The 18,293-nt window shown below is 28.2% G+C and overlaps 1 protein-coding gene across 1 annotated transcript in view; it reads right to left on the bottom strand.

Annotated features, from left to right (window-relative positions):
- The window catches only part of LOC100212748 (non-structural maintenance of chromosomes element 1 homolog), a 45,723-nt gene that overhangs the window by 6,602 nt on the left and 20,828 nt on the right, over positions 1-18,293 (bottom strand). The window contains exons 5-7 of the mRNA XM_065801541.1: positions 11,475-11,516; positions 11,200-11,316; positions 4,202-4,269 (exon numbers count right to left, since the gene is read on the bottom strand). Of these exons, the coding sequence (XP_065657613.1) occupies positions 4,202-4,269; positions 11,200-11,316; positions 11,475-11,516 (227 nt within the window). The remainder of the gene's footprint in view (positions 1-4,201; positions 4,270-11,199; positions 11,317-11,474; positions 11,517-18,293) is intronic.

Raw genomic sequence — 18,293 nt, 5'->3', positions numbered from 1 at the left:
TCTCGTTTTTTCTTGGTATTGTCTTGTCTTATATATATTGTCTTATAGCTCATCTATTTAGAAAAAATAATAAAAAAGTATGATTCTTATTAGATAAGGGTCTGCGTCTTAAAATAAAAAGTCTTGTTAAACTCATTTAGCGATTATTAAAAGATTGATGAGTGCTTTATCTGTAAAATAATTTAAACTGTAGGATTGCCTTATATTTTCCTGAGTGAGCCAACTTTTTTTTTGATACTTTTACAGTGCTTTTATTAAGTATAAAACTAATGACAGCAAACAACTGAGATGGGATCTCAAAATAATGAAGTTCCTTGCAAGAAACAACTTGGCCTTCAATCTTGTGAACACACGTGGTACAAAGGACCCCTTCCAGTTTGCAGACCTCAGGCTCACTGTCAAGACACCTACAAAATTTAGTAGATTCAAGCATCCATGTTGTATGAGAATGTAAAATTTGCTGTTGACAAGGTTTTTGCAGATGAGTTATATCACTGCAGTGCAATTGCAGTCTCAACCGACATCTGGACATCAAGGTCAAATGATTCTTATCAATCTTTGACCATTCATTTCATCAATAAGTCATGGAAGCTGCAAAAGTTCATTATGAATGCTTCATGTTTTACAGGTAAATTTATGCTAATATTAGACTTTTTTACTTTACATCTTTGTCTTAGAACAAAAATTATGATTTTTTTAAATGTAAAACTTTCTATGGTTTCCTTTTGTGACCTAAAATTTGTCTAGAAAATTTTTAAAATTCTGATGTTTTGTGTAATATTCAAAAGCTTTTTTGGCTTTTGTTGTGAAAGGTTGTTAAAACACCAACAGATTCTTTTAGTTTACCAAAAATATTTTAGGTCACCACACTGGTGAGGCCATTGCAAAAAAATTGAGCAGTTGTTAAAGGAAGTCCCCATGTAGAGAATCTAGAAGTTATTGTTGTCTATGATTCAGCTGTCAATATGAAGAATGGAATGCAACGCAGCAACATCATCCATCGATCTCATCCATGCTCTGATCATTTGCTCAATCTTGCAATTTCTGGAGCAGTTACAGCTTGCCCAGAGATGAATAGCGCAGTTAAATGCTGTACTGCACTTGCCTCAAAATCTCACAAGTCAACTCTTGCAAAGCAAAGGATTCAAAAAGAAATTGCTATGGACAAAGATGACCTTGATCATTTGTCAGGTATGAGCACAATTTTTATATTATATTACACATTGGCAAAGAAGTGTACAATAATAAAGTTAAAGTATTTTTAAGGAATATTGTTTGAAGGTAAAATTGTATAATGAATACATTATTTCAACTAAAATTAATAAATATATATATTTTTCTCTTTTTTAGATGATGAAACACAAATCATTACCTCAGTAGCAACTCGTTGGAATTCTGTCACCATGATGATTGAAAGTGTGATGAAAATGCGTCGAACACTTTCCAGCATTCGGGACAATCCAGGACAAGATGAGGGCAATTTGGCAGAGGTCATCCCAACAGAAGATTTTGAGCTCTTTCAGAAGTATCTGAGGCCTTGTCTGCTAACAACTACCCAACCATCAACAGAGTTATGTCTTTTTTATATGACATTCAATCCACATGTCAAAAGAAAGTCTATGTTGTTGTCAAGAGGTGCTGAATCATTTGTAAAATGTTAAGCAGTGAACTCAACAAACGGTTCCCTAAATGGAGGTGGAGGCTTATGCATTTGGAATTATGCTAAATCCTTTTTATCCTGGCATTGGTGTGGAGTGCATCAGCAAGAGCTTTCAAGAGATGTATGAAACGTTGATCCTCAAACATAAAAGTTATCAAACATGGCTCACCAAGCAAGCTCAAGGTATTTAAAAACTTTTAAAGAAGCTCATTTTTTTAGGAACAGATTTTGTCAAGCTGAAAAGTGAAGTTTTTAACTAAGTTACTTTTTTGTATCTAAAAAGTCTCATATAAAATAGAAATAAATTGCTTCCAAAAATTTAATTGAACTGTCACAGCAAAAAAGGTTTGATTAAAAAAATCAATTTAGGTTATATTTAATTTTCAGCACAAGTAAATCAGGTCAAAACCAATGAAGAAGAAGTCAAATCTCCAATTCAGATAGAATGGGATGAGTACAAATCCATGCCAAAACCAACAAAAGTTGATGGTCTGAACAACATTTTAAACTGGTGGAAAGCAAATGATTTGAAGCTTCCACTTCTTTCAGCTGTTGCTAGGCATTGGCTTTGCATTCCAGTATCATCTTCTTTCGAACAGGCTTTTTCTTCATGTGGAAGCATTGTTTCATGCAAGAGAACTAGACTTCAGCCTGAGAAAGTTGATAAACTTCTTTATATTCAGCAAAATTTTGACTATTTTGAAATTCGTCGATGGAAACTTATCTCCAAAGATAAGTTTGATAAAGCTCTGCATCTCCATGAAGATAATATCATCCCTTGGTCAAGTACCTTTTCATCAACCATTAATCAGTGATATGGAATGTTAATCAGTTCAAGTTAAAACTAAACATTTACATACTGAAAACAGTTCTATGATTTTTTTGTGAAAAAATATGATAAATAAATATTTTGAGAAAAAAAACTTATTCCTTTCCAAATTTTTAAAAGAAAAATGCACTTGAAGTCTTGTAATTTAGAAAACAATTTCAAGACTTAATTTTTGGTCTTGAAAAGTCTTGTCAAGTCTTGATTTTCTTGAAATTATTTTTATGTAACAAGACCACTTTGAAAAAGTATTGATATGTCTTGAAACATTTCAAGACTATAATGGAATTGTCTTGGTATTGATATTGAAATAAATTTTTTACGAGACACAGACCCTTACTATTAGACATCCATTCGATCCTCAGACTAAAATAATTTGAAAATTTTTTGAATTCGCTTCACCCTAATATATAATATGTATATATGTGTGTGTGTGTGTTTTTTATATAAAAAGTTTAAGAAACAGCTATTTTTTTATAAGGCTAACTTTTTTAAATGAAATGACTTGTCAAATTTTACTACAAAAAGTTTCAAAGTCAGACTATATCACAACAACAAAAAAAAAATTTCATTTTTGGGAATAATTAATTAAAATTTTATCAAAAGCTTGGCAAAAGTTGTAGGAATAACTAAATTCCAACAATTTTGAAATTGTTCATCAACTACTTTTTCTAAACACATATTTTATAAAATTATTTAATAATCAATCAGGGGCTATTCTAGATCGTTTTCGACAGCGTCAACCCGAATTAAAATTTGAGGGCCTTTTTTTTTAAACATTTTTTACAGTATATCTTGTTTTTTTTTTGCGAGAAAAAGCAGATTTTCTGCTAAATTTTGCCAGGTCGGTGGGGTACCGCCGCCCAAACTTTTTCCCTAGAATAGACCCTGTCAATAATTTGTACCGCCGCCCAAACTTTTTCCCTAGAATAGGCCCTGTCAATATTGTGTCACAAATTTCAATTGAAATGAATATTCCACGATTAACAGTTGGCTATACATTGAAAGTTTTTTAACAATGGAATCATTTTCAAGCATTGACAAATTCAAGACAGCTGAAATTAACAACTTCTTGCCAATATAATATGGCAGTAAGATTGTCATTACAGATCAAGAGTGCTAAAGAACTTTATAGTTCTTTAGCACTCTTGATCTGTAATGACAATCTTACTGCCATATTATATTGGCAAGAATCTCAATTTTCCCCCTCAAATTTCATGCATTTATGCAAAGGTAAGGCGTTGCTTTTATGTTGCATTTGAAAAAAAAGTAACCTTTTTGGTCACCATCCAATTAAAAAAACGCTTTTTACAGAAAAAACTTTTAAAGATTGTTTTACAAGAATAAAAATTCCTTTTTTGATATCAAAAAATACTATTTACAAATGCATTGTTTGCTCACAAAATAAACCTGATTAACAATATATTGGCTTAACGCAGGGAAAATGGAAAAAATGTTAAGAAAAATGGAAAGAATTCTTTTCATAATTAATTGTTTTAATTTTAATAAAGTCGATGCAACTTCCTGGTTGCAAAAAAAACTACAGCTATTAGAATGTTATAATTATTCATTATGTTATGATTATTTACTATGTTATAATTAATTATAACAACTCCTATATAACTTCCTGTGAAATATTTTTTCTATAATGAATTCTATAATAAGCCAATCAAAATACTAAATAATATGTAAATATTAGATGCAAATAAACATACACATTTTGAAAAACTGTTGCAATACAATATTTATGATATCGTTTCTCACAGCTTTCACATTTGTCACCCTGAAAATATGATACAATTGATAAGTCCAATATTTTTTAAGTACAAGTAATACAAGTCTATTACTTGAGATTTAAACAGACTAAAATGCTATAATAAAATTAACAAATAATATTATTATTTATAATAAACTAACAAATATTGTTAGTAATACAAAACTGACAAAATAATGTTTGTAATACCAACACCATGTCGAAAATTGATAAATATTGAGCAGATGAACCTATTTTTAAAGAAAAAGAGTGTCAGCATTTTTTGAGTCAAAAAGTAATACTTTGATTTTTTTTCTTTGTTTGTTTGTTGGGAATGGTAGTGAAATTAGCTATTTACTCTGTACTTTTAGAAATGGTTTTGATAATTAAATTCTGATCATATGCTTAACTTTTAAATCATAAGGAACCAAGACAAATGAAAAACCACATACAAAGTAAAAATTTAAGACTGCAGTTCATGTAACAAATTTCAGATTAGTTAAAAACTTCTTTTGTTTTGTTAGCTAGCAGCTGAACAAAGCAAATTTAAAACAAAATCTGAGAAATATTCTATGGAATAATCTATTGATTAATTAATAGATTATTCCATAGATTATTTAAAAATTTAAATAAAAATCTGAGAAATAATGTATGGAATAATCTATTAATTAATTAATAGATTATTCCATAGAAAATCAAGAATTATCTTTAGAATACAAAATAATTACAAAAATAATTTAATGCTATTGTATTAAATTACTTTTATTTTAATTTCAAATTTTAATTTATAATATAGCACACACCTGTCTCAACATCTGGGCATATCAGTTGAAAATGTTGAATGTTGAAAAAAGCCTACGCAATGAATGTTGAAAAAAGCCTACGCAAATTATAAACTTAATTTGAAAAAATATCTGAATGTTTATTTAGTTAGGTCACATTTCAAGTATGTAAACAAAAAAAGTAAACACAATTTAGTGTATATAAAATAAAAATGCACTTTAATCAATACATTTGTGTAAGCATTCAAGGTTAAAAAAATTGTTATAGAATATATGTATATTTTTTTCTTCTTCTTTATACTTATTATTTTTAATAAACTCTAGAAGTTTAAATGCGTAAGGCATTTATTAAAAAAGTATTTGTTTGCAACCGAATTTCTGAAAACAAAAATGTGAAAAAATATATAAAAACAATAAAAATATTAATAAATATATAAAGAATGATAGATTTGAATAACTTTTTAATATTTAGATTTATATTTTAAATTAAAAACTCTTTTAAAGTTATTAATTTAAAATATAAAACTAAAATTAAAGTTATTAAAAATAAAACTTATAATAATAATATAATTATAGTAATGCCAAAGGAAATTCTGAAAAAAATAACTTTTTAATACATCTTATAAGCATTATAATAGTTAATGCTTTTTGCTAAGTTTTGTACATATAAGCCTTTTATTTATGACATAATAAACATTTTAAACTCATAATCTAATTCTCACCATCATACATTCAATTATTCTATCAAAAATATTTATTTTTAATAACCATTTCATGTAATTAAGTGAAAAGGTTTTGCATATCTTGTATATTTTAATCATGCTATGTACTGTTGAATTCAAAAGAATTGTGTTTTTAATAATTAGTGGTGTTGTCTAAAGGAGAAAATTGGAAACTTAATAATAAACTTCACAGCAAATATCAAAATGATTCATAATTTGCAAAATATCAAATGATATTTTGAGAGCTGGAAACAGTTTTAACATTTGCTATTAGGTTTCTTCTGAAAGTTTTTCTTTCTAAAAGTAAAAAACTGTTCTTGAGCAATAAAGTTGGAGGGAGACATGTGCTCACCAGCCTGCTGGTGTCAAGGTCAGTGTAGTATAATTTTTTTTTACATTCTATAAGTATAAATGATTCAAAAAAAAACAACAACTACCAAATAAGTTCAAAAAACTGCTTAAATTTTTCAGCTTAAACAGTTTTCTTTTTTCAAAAAATAGTATAAAATAGAATACAACTTTTGAAAAATAAATTGAGTACAATATTTTGAACTCTTGAAAGTTTGTTGTCAGCCTTTTGTTCAAAAAATTTCAACAGATAAAAAATCTTATAATAATCGCTAATTGCTTTTTTTATTGTTCGAAAAAATATAAAATAAAAATAAAACACATTTTTCATATTTGTGTATAAAACTTACCTTGGAATAAAGACAGAACAAAATAGAAACAAGTACAATAAGAAAATAGTAATTGGTTAAATAAAACAATAAATAGATAAAAAAATATATTAAAATAGAGTTTGAAAAAATTGGCAAAATGTTTTAATTTATTTGAAAACACACGTTTAAAAAGATTTAAAAACAGCAAAAAATCACACTAAGTTTAAACTCTAGAGTATTTGCTGCACCTTTTTGCTTCTTAAAGAGGCATTTTATTTTGCTTCTTAAAGAGACATTTTAAATTGAGTATGATAGAGTTTTGTTAAATACAACTTTTTTTTTAAAAGAAAAAAAAAAGAAATTTTTTTGAAAATGAGCATAAAAATACACAATCAAATATTTACATATTTTCTTGAAAGTTTTATGTCATTTTATGTTTTAGTCTAATTACAAAGTGGTTTAGCTTGTATTTAGAAATAAAAAGATTGAATTTAAAAATAGAAGAGTTTCAAAACTATAAAATGTTAAAAAATAAAAACATGTAAAAAAACTAAAACAAAACTTTGAACTTTATAAAGTATTTAATTAACTTATTTTAAATTAATCTTAATTATTTATGTTAATTATATATTAATATTATTATTAATTAATGACTATATATTATTATTTTTATTAATTTTAATTATTTAATTAACTATATATAAAGTATTTTTAATTAATTTATAGTATTGGTTTTAGATTTAGGTTTTAAATTTAGCTTTTTCTTTTAATTAAACTTTATTGCAAACTAAAATACTAAAATAATTTTTAGTTATTTCAATAAACTTTAAAATATCTATTAAGTTATTTGCGGTTTTTATTTATTTTTCTAATTTCAATATATAGTATAGTTTTTAATAACAACTTTTTTAAAATAGGTGTTATCAAACCATCACTTTTTGGAGAGATTTTTCAATCATGCTAGAATAATGTCACAAATAGTGTGCTAAATTTGAACGAACCAAATGTAACAAAGAGTTTATACCAAAATAAAAAAATATATAAAAACCAATCATTGCAAAAAGTACAGATACAGTCAAGTTGGCAGGCTAATTTAATAATTATTGCAAATTAAAAAATTTTCTTTGAAGTTTTTTTTGCTTCTCTTGCTGAAAAAGTTGTTATATCAGTATTTGTCAACAATAACAATTCAGCAAGTGAGACTTCCACTTGGTTAAAACAAATTGCTGAATGGATTTGTCTAGTTTATGCTGAATTTTTGAACGTTTTATGTGTATTGCTAACTCCTTGCATGTGCCTATGAGTAAAATGATTTCTAAATCTGATACAGGGGTACCTTTTCACTTCTAAGCTTTGAACCAAAACTAAACTTAGGTTATGCCTTCAACATGGAATCCAGCTTTCATATTTAATTCAAAGTGGTATCCAGCTTTCATATTTAATTCAGCTTTAACATTTATTTTAATCCATTTATTCAACCAAAAATTGAAAAATTACATATTTTTTATAATTTTACAAAACTAGGTTAGGTGTCACTCATAAAGTTAAAACCTAGTCATTGGAGTGACACCTAAATAAAATTTTTCAACCTTTTTCACTTTTAACTTGGTGCTTTGCTTTTAATTGATTTTTTTGTTTTGTTTTGTTTTGTTTTATCTCTATTTAAATCTATTTGTTTTTTGATTCTTTTATTCGCTTTCTTGTTTTATTTTGTCATCAATCTATTAGTTCTTTTATACCTTTCAATAATTTATTTATCTTACTTTATTTTCAACTAATCTTTTTTATTCTTCAAAATAATTTCCTTCACTTTTCTTTTTCTTTTTTTTTTCTTTTCACCGTTAAAAGTTCAAAATTTAAAATTTCTGTTCAAGAATTCCTTTGGTAACAGATTTAATGTTATTAGCTGAAATGAAAAAACAGTAATCTATATAATAATACTGAACTTAATAGTAGTAGTAGTAGTAGTAGTAGTAGTAGTAGTAGTAGTAGTAGTAGTAGTAGTAGTGCCCTTTCGAGCCTGTTTAACACAAAAGTTATGCAGCCATTGCAACCGAGGTAATGGCGAGAAAGAGTTGCAGCAGCTTTGTTTTATAAGAAAATAAGAACGAAAGTGTATGCAAATATCTAACGTACATAAACTTCAAATTATGTAATGTTAAAACATACTAAAACATATATCAAGTTTTACAGTTTTACTTTCGCTTGAAAATTGCATTGTGTCAACCTCTCCTTAATTTTTGATATACAGCATTAATTTTTGTTAGAAAAATTTTTTATATAGTTTTAAAATTTCAATCATCAATTATAATAATATTAAGGATTTAAATTACATATATAACATGTACCTATTCATCAGAAGTGATTCGACCTACTAGCCCCAGCAACCAATTAATCAACCTACTAGCCCCAGCAACCATTGGCCGATTAATCGAATGATGGCATCGGTTGATTAATTGGCATTGGCAGATGCATTGGTATTGGCTATTAAGCCAAACCAAACTTGTGCATAGGCACACCTTATATATGCAAGTTACATACCTAATATTAGGATATTACCTTTATATACATACATTAAACCCTATAATTAGCCTCAATCGGCCTTTGCCCATGACACATCACTAATACAAACATATCTAAAGATATTATACACTTTAACAAACAAAAAGCTTTTTAAAAAAGCTAAAAATTTTAAAAACATTAAAAAACGGAGGGATATTTGTTGCATATGTGCCATGAATGAGATACTTATGTTATTTTAGTTTTACATTTCAAGTTTTTTTACAATTAAGTTGAGTTTGTGCAAGAAAAATGAGTATACAACATGTTTATATATAGAATATAAAATCAATAGAACTGTAAAGTTGTTTTGTTTTGCATTTTAAATAACAATTTAAAATGCAAAACAAACATTTTAAATTTTGCTATAAATATTGCTATAAGCACAGCATGATTCTAAAATATTCAAAATTTATTAGGGGAGGTCTTTATCCCCCAAAACGACACAGATGACACCACACTAAACTACTGAGCTATCAATGATATGCGTTTAGGAGAAAAACAAACCTAATTATAAATCTCTTATAAGCTCTAGGTATGCTGAAAGGTGTGTATGTTAATTTTTTTGCTCCTAAAGCAATTTTTTTAAATGAATTATTTTACGTAAAAACATTGAAGTAAACAAATTATAGGTATAGTAATGATCAGTGTGGAACAGATATGTATAGAAAAGGTAGCTTTGGTAAAGACTCGTATTTTATAGGTCCTGAAAGCTAGGATATATAAAATGAACCCAATTTCGATTGGTCATTGTTATAGTGAACTGTAATCATAATGTATGGAATTGTTGTCTGTTTGTGAGTCAACAAATCAATTGCAACAGCAAAATGTTTGTGCTTTTTAAAAACTGTTTTGAGATTTTTAAACATGATGGGAAACAGGTACAACAAATGTATCTGGATTTATATTTTTCAGAAAGTTTCAGATGTTAACACAGCATGCATGGCTATTTGATTTTATGTGAGCTTTCAAACTGCTTGTACCATCTCTCAATTTCTGTTTTAGTACAGGTTTAGATTTGAAACAAAGAACGTGCTCACTAAAAACATTGACAATATTCACCTTTAAGAAAGAAGACCATTCATTGGTTCCCAGATGTTTGATGTAACTTATACTATAATTGTTTTTTTAAATAAATGTCTATAATTAGCAATAAAAACTAAAAATTATTAAAGAACTAATTTAATATACGCAGTTATTTATCACTATTACCGCAAAAATAATTGTAGATCTGTTTTTATGTTCATATATTTCAACTTTACAAATATATATTTCAACTTTATAAATACTTTTGTTTTTTATTGTATTAATCATCTCTATAATAAAGCAGAGCCGTCTGTCTGTCTATCCTAACATGACAACACTCAGCAAATTTAAAATGTAAACGCGTTAGAACTTTCTAGAACTTTTCGAAGTTTCCAGAACTTTTCCAAATTTTTTTTAAACTTTTTGAACTTTCTAGAACCTTCCCGAAGTTTATAGAACTTCTTGAAGTTTCTAAAACTTTTCGAAGTTTTCAGAGCTTTTCCAAAGTTCCTAGAACTTCTCAAACTTTCTAGAACCTTTTCGAAGTTTCTAGAACTATTTGAAGTTTCTAGAAGTTTTCCGAAGTTTCTAGAACTTTGCTGAAGTTTCTAGAACCTTTTCGAAGCTTCTTGAATCTTCTCGAAGTTTCTAAAACTTTTCGAATTTTTTGTCCTTAGAACTTTTTAGATAAACCAAAAGATATATATAAGCGCCTTCAGATGTTAATTGATTTAGTATTCTCTGCAGAGATTTCTTTATTTTTGCTTAAGTTAATACATAATGGCTATGAATTATATTTATTTGCCAACATTGGAGAGCAAAAATGATTTGCCATTGAATGTGCTTAAAAAAAGCATTCAATGAGAAAAAGAAACACCCGAACAGCAGGGACAACAACTCACACTAGACCGACAACGAAAGAAAAGTTAGAGAAGTTAAAGAGCTTTGGATATAAATTCAGACCTAAACTCAATATCTAAACACTTATCTTTTAATGAAAACAACACTTTATTCAGTCGCAAAGCTGATGCCAGTATAATAGTTTTTTTTAGATTTTAAAAGTTTTTAAAACAATTTATGAAACAAATTTGTTTTTTAATATTTTTTTTTAAATATTTGTATAATATACTTTTATTAAAAATAGTATACCTTTTGAATATATTTTTAAAAAAGATCATTTCTTAAATCATATACAAAATCAATAAAACATACCAATATAACACAGTCGTTACATAGTGGACAATCAGTAATTTGGTTTTGAAATTTATCCTTTATGTAATGACTGAGCTCAATTACTGCACGTGGACCAAATGAAATATGACCAGAAAGCTAAATAAGAAAATCATTTAATAGCATTAAAAAGAAACTAAATATTCAAATCAAATTAATATTTATTAACTCTAATAAAGTATTGACTTCAGTCATGCATTAACCTCAGTAAACAGCTTTATTACCTAAATTAACCACCATCGAGTAGTTATTCTTACCTCAGTAAACCACCCTCTTGCTGTTAACCTCGAAACAATATCCTAAAATAGTATAACACGTTATATCTTTTCAAAAAATTTAGGACACTTATTTCATAATTTATCACTACAAGGAAAAAAGTAATACATATTAAACTAAATGTAAAGAAACAAAATGACATTGGAAAATGTAAAGAAAGAAAAAGAAAAAAAGAATAAACTTCTAAAATAATTTTAACTTTTTTTTAATCTTTTTTTTTTTTTTAAATGCTTTCATAGTTTTTCTTTTTTTAATGCAGTTTTTATATATAAATTTTGTTTTTAAATAACAGCTTATTAAACCCCAAAGCAAAAGTGGAAATTAAAAATAATTTTGGTCTTTGAAAATGTCTAGATGGCTGTAAAATAGATTTCTACAAATACATCTATTTTATTATATTACCTGATGAACAATATTTCTAGAAATATATCTATTTCAACACTAAATGAACAATAATATTTGATAAATGTTAAGATGACATCAAACTATGAGAGCTTATTTAAGGAACAAAATTGGCAAAATTAAAGGATGTATGCTACTTCAGTTAAACTAAAACACGGCAATACCTGGTCATCTTCTCGTAAACATTTTTTTGAATTGGAGTCAACATTATACAAAAAATGTAAAAAGTGACTACAAAATGTAGCAACCAAAGACATCATTTTTGTTTAAGTTACTAAGTTTTAAATGTTTTAATACAGCGAATTAAATAACAGCTAATTAAAAAAAATAATTTAAGAATAATTAATGAATTATTATTTAAAATCTAAATCACAAAAGAAGTATAATCAAAATAATAAAATAATGAAAAAAAAATGCCATTAAAATAACAAATGTTAGAAAGATAATATAAACGCAGGTTTTTTTGAGGAAATTAGTGATAGGAACAAACAATAACCTTTAAGAAAAACATTTAACAATGTAGCATCATACTTTTTGTCTTGTTCAAATATCATCATAAATATATTTCACATAATTCCCTACATGCTTATTTTTTCTCAATTTTACACAGTAATTAAAAATACATTCAAAACACCTCTGTCTACAGTTTTTGTCTAGTCAGTGTGTTAAGCAGGATTTTAATTTTTATGGACTTTTTTTTTGATTGGGAAAACAATTTAGAGCACCTGTCATTAAAAGTCTCTCATTAAATACAATTGGAAATGATCAGCTAAACAGATTGTAAAGAGGCTAGTTAACATACTTGTACTATCCATATATGTGATAATAAAATAAAGTGTCAAATTTATAGAGATCTTTAATAATCTATAATACATATGCCAAAATAAATAAAGTACTTGCATCTTTAGAAATGTATGCTTCTGTGTGCTTGTTTAACTTATTTTAAAACATTCATATTTATTCATTTTAAAACATTCATACACATATATCATTCATTGTAAAACACATATATCATTCATTTTAAAACACATATATCATTCATTTTAAAACACCTATATAATTCATTTTAAAACATTCATATTGATTCTTATCTTGCCAAACGTTTTTTTTGATTTACAAGATGATACATTCTTAATAAAAAATGCATCAACTTTTCAATAACAAGGTAAAAATTTACATTTAGTATAAATAAAATACAAATCTTTTATTATGGCTGCAGGAAAGTTAAACAACTCTTATTTTTTGATGATTGTAAGTTTCTATTGTATAAAAAAAGAAAACAAAAAAAGCTATTGAAATCTATTAAAATGAATTACTAGAAAAATAAAGCAAATTCTGATGATTTTATAATTCTACTTGTTATTTTTAAAATGAGCAGTTAAGTTTTAAACATTTTAGTTTGCATAATTGTTTTTTTAAATCGTTCTATTTTTTGAATAATATATTTATTCATGTATATATGCGGAGAGATTTTTTTTAATAGAAATTTTTCTATAACTCAAAAATAATTTTTTATTACTCTAAATCAATCTTGAATTAAAATTTTATAATATAAACTAAACACAATTGTATTAACATAACACTGCTACATAGCAAAAATTAAAACATGAGTTCAGTGAGGCAACGCGGAAAAAAGTGTTTTTTTATCAGCATACTTTTAAATGGAGTTTTTGCTGAAATTTTAATTCTTGCTTGACTTATTAGATTTTTTTGTTGTAATTTATTCATTTGGCAATAAGGTAGTCATAAAAAAAGCCACAAACAATAAAGTTTTCATATCGTTTTATTTTACAGAAAAAAAACTATCAGTTCAGTGACGCAACGTTCAGTGACAAAACAAAAAGACGAAATTAAAACCATTTTAAAAAGTTTTGTTATTTTGTAATAAATTTTAATTATACTCAGGTGAAAATAGCATCGAAACAACATTATCATTCTGAACAAAAAAAAAATGTGATTTTGATATACCTTTGATTTTTCTTAAATAATTTAAAATTGAACTGAATCCAAGTTCATTTTTTTGTTGTCTTGTATCGTTTTCTGACATGTGAATTAAAAATATTTGCAAATTTTGTAATGCTAACGCAAAATCTGCTGCTGACCTGATTTCGTATTGACTAGTTTTAACTCTCAGGGCTGCGATTCGCTTAACAATAGCTCCTATTCCGTCAACCACTCCTTTCCCGTGCATCGTTGCAAAGAAATGCCAGAAGAATTTTTTATGAAAACGTTTTTCAAACACAACCATTGCAGCCATAATTCTTTTGTTTTTGAACTGAGAAGTGGCATTATCGCTGAACATGTGTACTTCTTTGACTTGATCAGGAATAAAGTGAAGGATTTTGTCAATGTACGGTATAACGGAAGACTTAGTATGATCAGTTGAATCTGAAACTATGGCAAATGTTTTTAACTCAATGTTCCAGACTGCTAGGGTCATGATAGAAACTTGATTTTGACCAAAATGAGCCGCTTGTGGCTCATTTTGATAGAAACACCTAGCGTTTTCAGCCCAGTCAACTTGGATTACCGCAATTTCAGAATTAACACTCCTTCAGTTTATTAAAAATTGTTAATTGGTTTTTCTTTACAAATGCGTGTTTAACGAACTTATCACGCATCGCTGATATGTGTTGGATGAGTTCTGTTACAGTAGACTTTTTTGAAATTTTTTCAATGTTTGCATATGTTTTAGTTTCAGGCTTCTCCACTCGTGCCAGGATACTTCGAAACCAAATGTATTAACAGTTTGCAAGTGTTTATCGAACTGTTTCATACCTTTGCATGCAACGCATTTGTCATAGGCGCAATCGTATGTGTACGGTTCACAAACAAAGTTATTTATCATATCAGATCCAACTTTGATTGAAGGCGCTTGAATTGTTTTTGTTAATGCATTTAAGGCAAATCGCATATTTTCATGCAAACTACAAACACAAACATTAGGCGGAAATTTTGCAACTGATTTTACATTGCGTGAACGAAGGTCGCAAAATTTGCTGAGTCCAATTTTTATGTGCAGATGCTTTTCCTTGAATAACTCGAAAGCTTCTTTTAGCGTATAATATAAATGACGTATCTGAATATTGTTTGCTTTTCCGTCAGATAATTGAATTCGAGTGACATCTTTTTTGTTTGGTGATATTTGGGAAACTTTATCTTCATTATAAAAGTTTACAACTGCTAAAACATCGCTTAAAGAAAGATCATACAGCTTTGAACATGCTGGAGGTAGACCCGAATTATCTTTACAAGCAGAGCTATTTGAAAGAATAGAAAGAATTTCAGATTGTTTCTCCTTTGAAGTTGGTAGTGCTTTTAAAACTTTTTTCAATGCTTTTCCTCTTTGTTGAACGTTTTTAAAAGATGAGCTTGGTCTTTGATATTGATATAAAAGTTTTCTTTTTAAAGCGCGACTTTTAAAAACTCTTAATTTTGCTTTAGCAGCAAGTAAAGTAAGCTGCTTTTTTATTAGGATCAACTTTCAATTTTTCTCAATATCTCTTAGATCTAACTCTGGACATTTCTTTCTTTTTATCAGCATCCCGAGAAACATAATTAGCTTGGTATTCTGCACAGTGTTATAAAATGGGTTCTAACCTTGACTTTCTGACCCGAGAAAACCCTTTTGTGGAATGATAGCCCACACTATGGGGATCACTTGGATATAAGTATTAAAATCAGATTACAACGCCCTGGCAAGTCATTGACAGGGCTGTACCGAACGACAAAGACGTGGGGGGGGGGGGTGAAAAATGAAAAAAACAAATTTTACCGACAAGATTTTTTTTTTTTTTTTTTTTTAAGAATTTCAGTTTTAACCGACATAAACCATAATTTTCGAGTTTTCCATCAAAAACCGACAGAATATAGTACAAAATATAGGTTATTCCAATAAATATGAACTAGGGAAACAAAAAGACATATTCTGAGAGTTTATCGTGTATCTAAAATGAAAATTATGCTTTAAAATAAATATTCTAATACAAGAAAAAATCATTCTAAAATGGCTCTTTTCACAAGCAATGTTTACTATTAAAGTCCACAAGGCAGCATTGCAACTTTTAACTGTATTCAGGATGATGGTTAGGTCGTTTGTACCTTTGCCAATGCACTTGAAAGTTGTGATGCATTGCCTCTGTTGCTTATTCTGAGTAAAGTCCGAGAGCTTGGCCGTGTTTGTCAATGAAATCTTTCACATGAAAAAATACAGCATGAACCTTGGGTGTCACAGAAACATTTTGAAGTGCCACATAAGCCACTCTGAAAGCTTCAATTTTTTGTACATAACTTGGATCAAGAACGCATCCAAAACAGGCAGACACTACTGCATTGAATTTTCGAAATACATCAACTAATGGTATTGCAGCATAGCATGAGTGTTTCTCGACAATAGATTGAAGAAGATCAATATTTTTTAGCAGCTTCCTGCACTCATTTCCTGCAAAATGCCCTCCATGATAAGGCTGTTGTTTAATGTGCGGTGAATCAGTCCAAAGAGTTACTCGAAGGAAAACTTTTAGTAGGGCAGCAAAGAGATGATTGAAAACACCAATAAGGAGATGCAACTCCATTGGCGGTATGAAGTCCAAAACTAATGTGCCACCAGTAATATCAAATACAGGAGAATGAACAACATTCATGTAATCACGAGCTCTTTTGATGTTTGATCCTGCTGCATTGAAAAGTGAGACATTCTGATCAAGAGATTGGAAAGTTCTTAATTTTCCTTGATTCAAAAGGTCCTTTGCACTTGACTCACACCAGGTGCAGGGGTGTGCACTTGAGTGTGCTTGGAGACCACAAATTATATTTGCCAGTTTTAGGTCACAGGACAAAACAAAATCTTGGTCTCTCATATTGATCAATTCGAAAATTTATGACACATTTGAGTAGTTTTCTTACAGGTCCTCAGAGACAGCAATAATAAGTTGCCGCTTAACTCCAGTGTCCTTGAAAAACTTGTTTGTGCAATTGAGTTTTGCTGGGGGAGTGTTAAATTCACGATTTAATTCAATAATTCCAAGGCTTACTTTCAGGAATCCTCCCCCACCGTCAATTCCAACTTTCACAATATGATTGTTTGATGTGCTTCTCATAGAAATGAGTTCATTTTTAAGCTCTTTGAAGTCCTTGCAATGAATGACAGTCCTTCCACATCCAGCATGATCTTTAATCAATGAACTCGTGAAATGGTGAGAAAGCTGCTTACTAACTGCATCAAATTTTACAGCATAATTTTTCTCAACAATATGTTGTGAAGTTGACTGATTAATTGTAGCAGCTAGTCTCTTGATGCCATTGTTTGAAAGCCCTGTGTTTGCCTGAACTTGAACAAGTTCTTTTATACTAATTGATGGGTATGGAGGAAATAGTTTTCTAGCTGATGAGGAACCTAAATATTTATTTTAAAGCATAATTTTCATTTTAGATACACGATAAACTCTCAGAATATGTCTTTTTGTTACCCTAGTTCATATTTATTGGAATAACCTATACTTTGTACTATATTCTGTCGGTTTTTGACGGAAAACTCGAAAATTATGGTTTATGTCGGTTAAAACTGAAATTTGGCTTCCAAAAAAAAAAAAAAAAAAAAAAATCTTGTCGGTAAAATTTGTTTTTTTCATTTTCACCCCCCCCCTGTCTTTGTCGTTCGGTACGGCCCTGTCAATAACTTGCCAGGACGTTGTAATCTGATTTTAATACTTATATCCAAGTGATCCCCATAGTGTGGGCTATCATTCCACAAAAGGGTTTTCTCGGGTCAGAAAGTCAAGGTTAGAACCCATTTTATAACACTGTGTCTGCATAACGTTTTTTTTTTACTTTTAATTTTGATTCCATTTCTTAAAAATTTTCAACTTTATAAGAAAATGTTAACATAAATCCAAAAGATTACTAGTATTTACTAATAGCCCTTCGCAATACTAAAATGCAAAAATTTATTCGAATTTGAAAAATTTGAAAACCCACAACGAAATCTGAACTTTTGGATGATATTTTGACTTCCTTACCGCGCTATTTTATAAAACGCTAATTATCCCGTCGATGCGTTCAGTGACGCAACAGCTTTTAAACTATAACTATATGTTAATACAATGCTTTTTGATCAATTATTTTTTCAGTATTGATTAAAAGTTTACATTAAAATATATAATTTCTAAAAAAACCTCGCCATAAAGCATAATTTCATTGCGATAATTAAACTTTTTTAGCTTTTAGTTCAGTGACGCAACGTAATTTTTGCAGATTTGTGACAAAAAAACACTTGAATTATTTTTAAAGAGTAAAAGTTTTTTTACTCAAGACATATATGTAATCTCAAAGATTCTTTCAAAACAAAAATATGGATATGTTTTGTTTAAAATATTGCAATAACTCACCCTCAAATTTTA

This window comes from Hydra vulgaris, chromosome 07 (assembly GCF_038396675.1).
Source record: "Hydra vulgaris chromosome 07, alternate assembly HydraT2T_AEP".
NCBI classification, from domain to species: domain Eukaryota; kingdom Metazoa; phylum Cnidaria; class Hydrozoa; order Anthoathecata; family Hydridae; genus Hydra; species Hydra vulgaris.
Note: the sequence above shows the minus strand (reverse complement) of the source record. Positions and strands in the feature narration are given on the sequence as shown.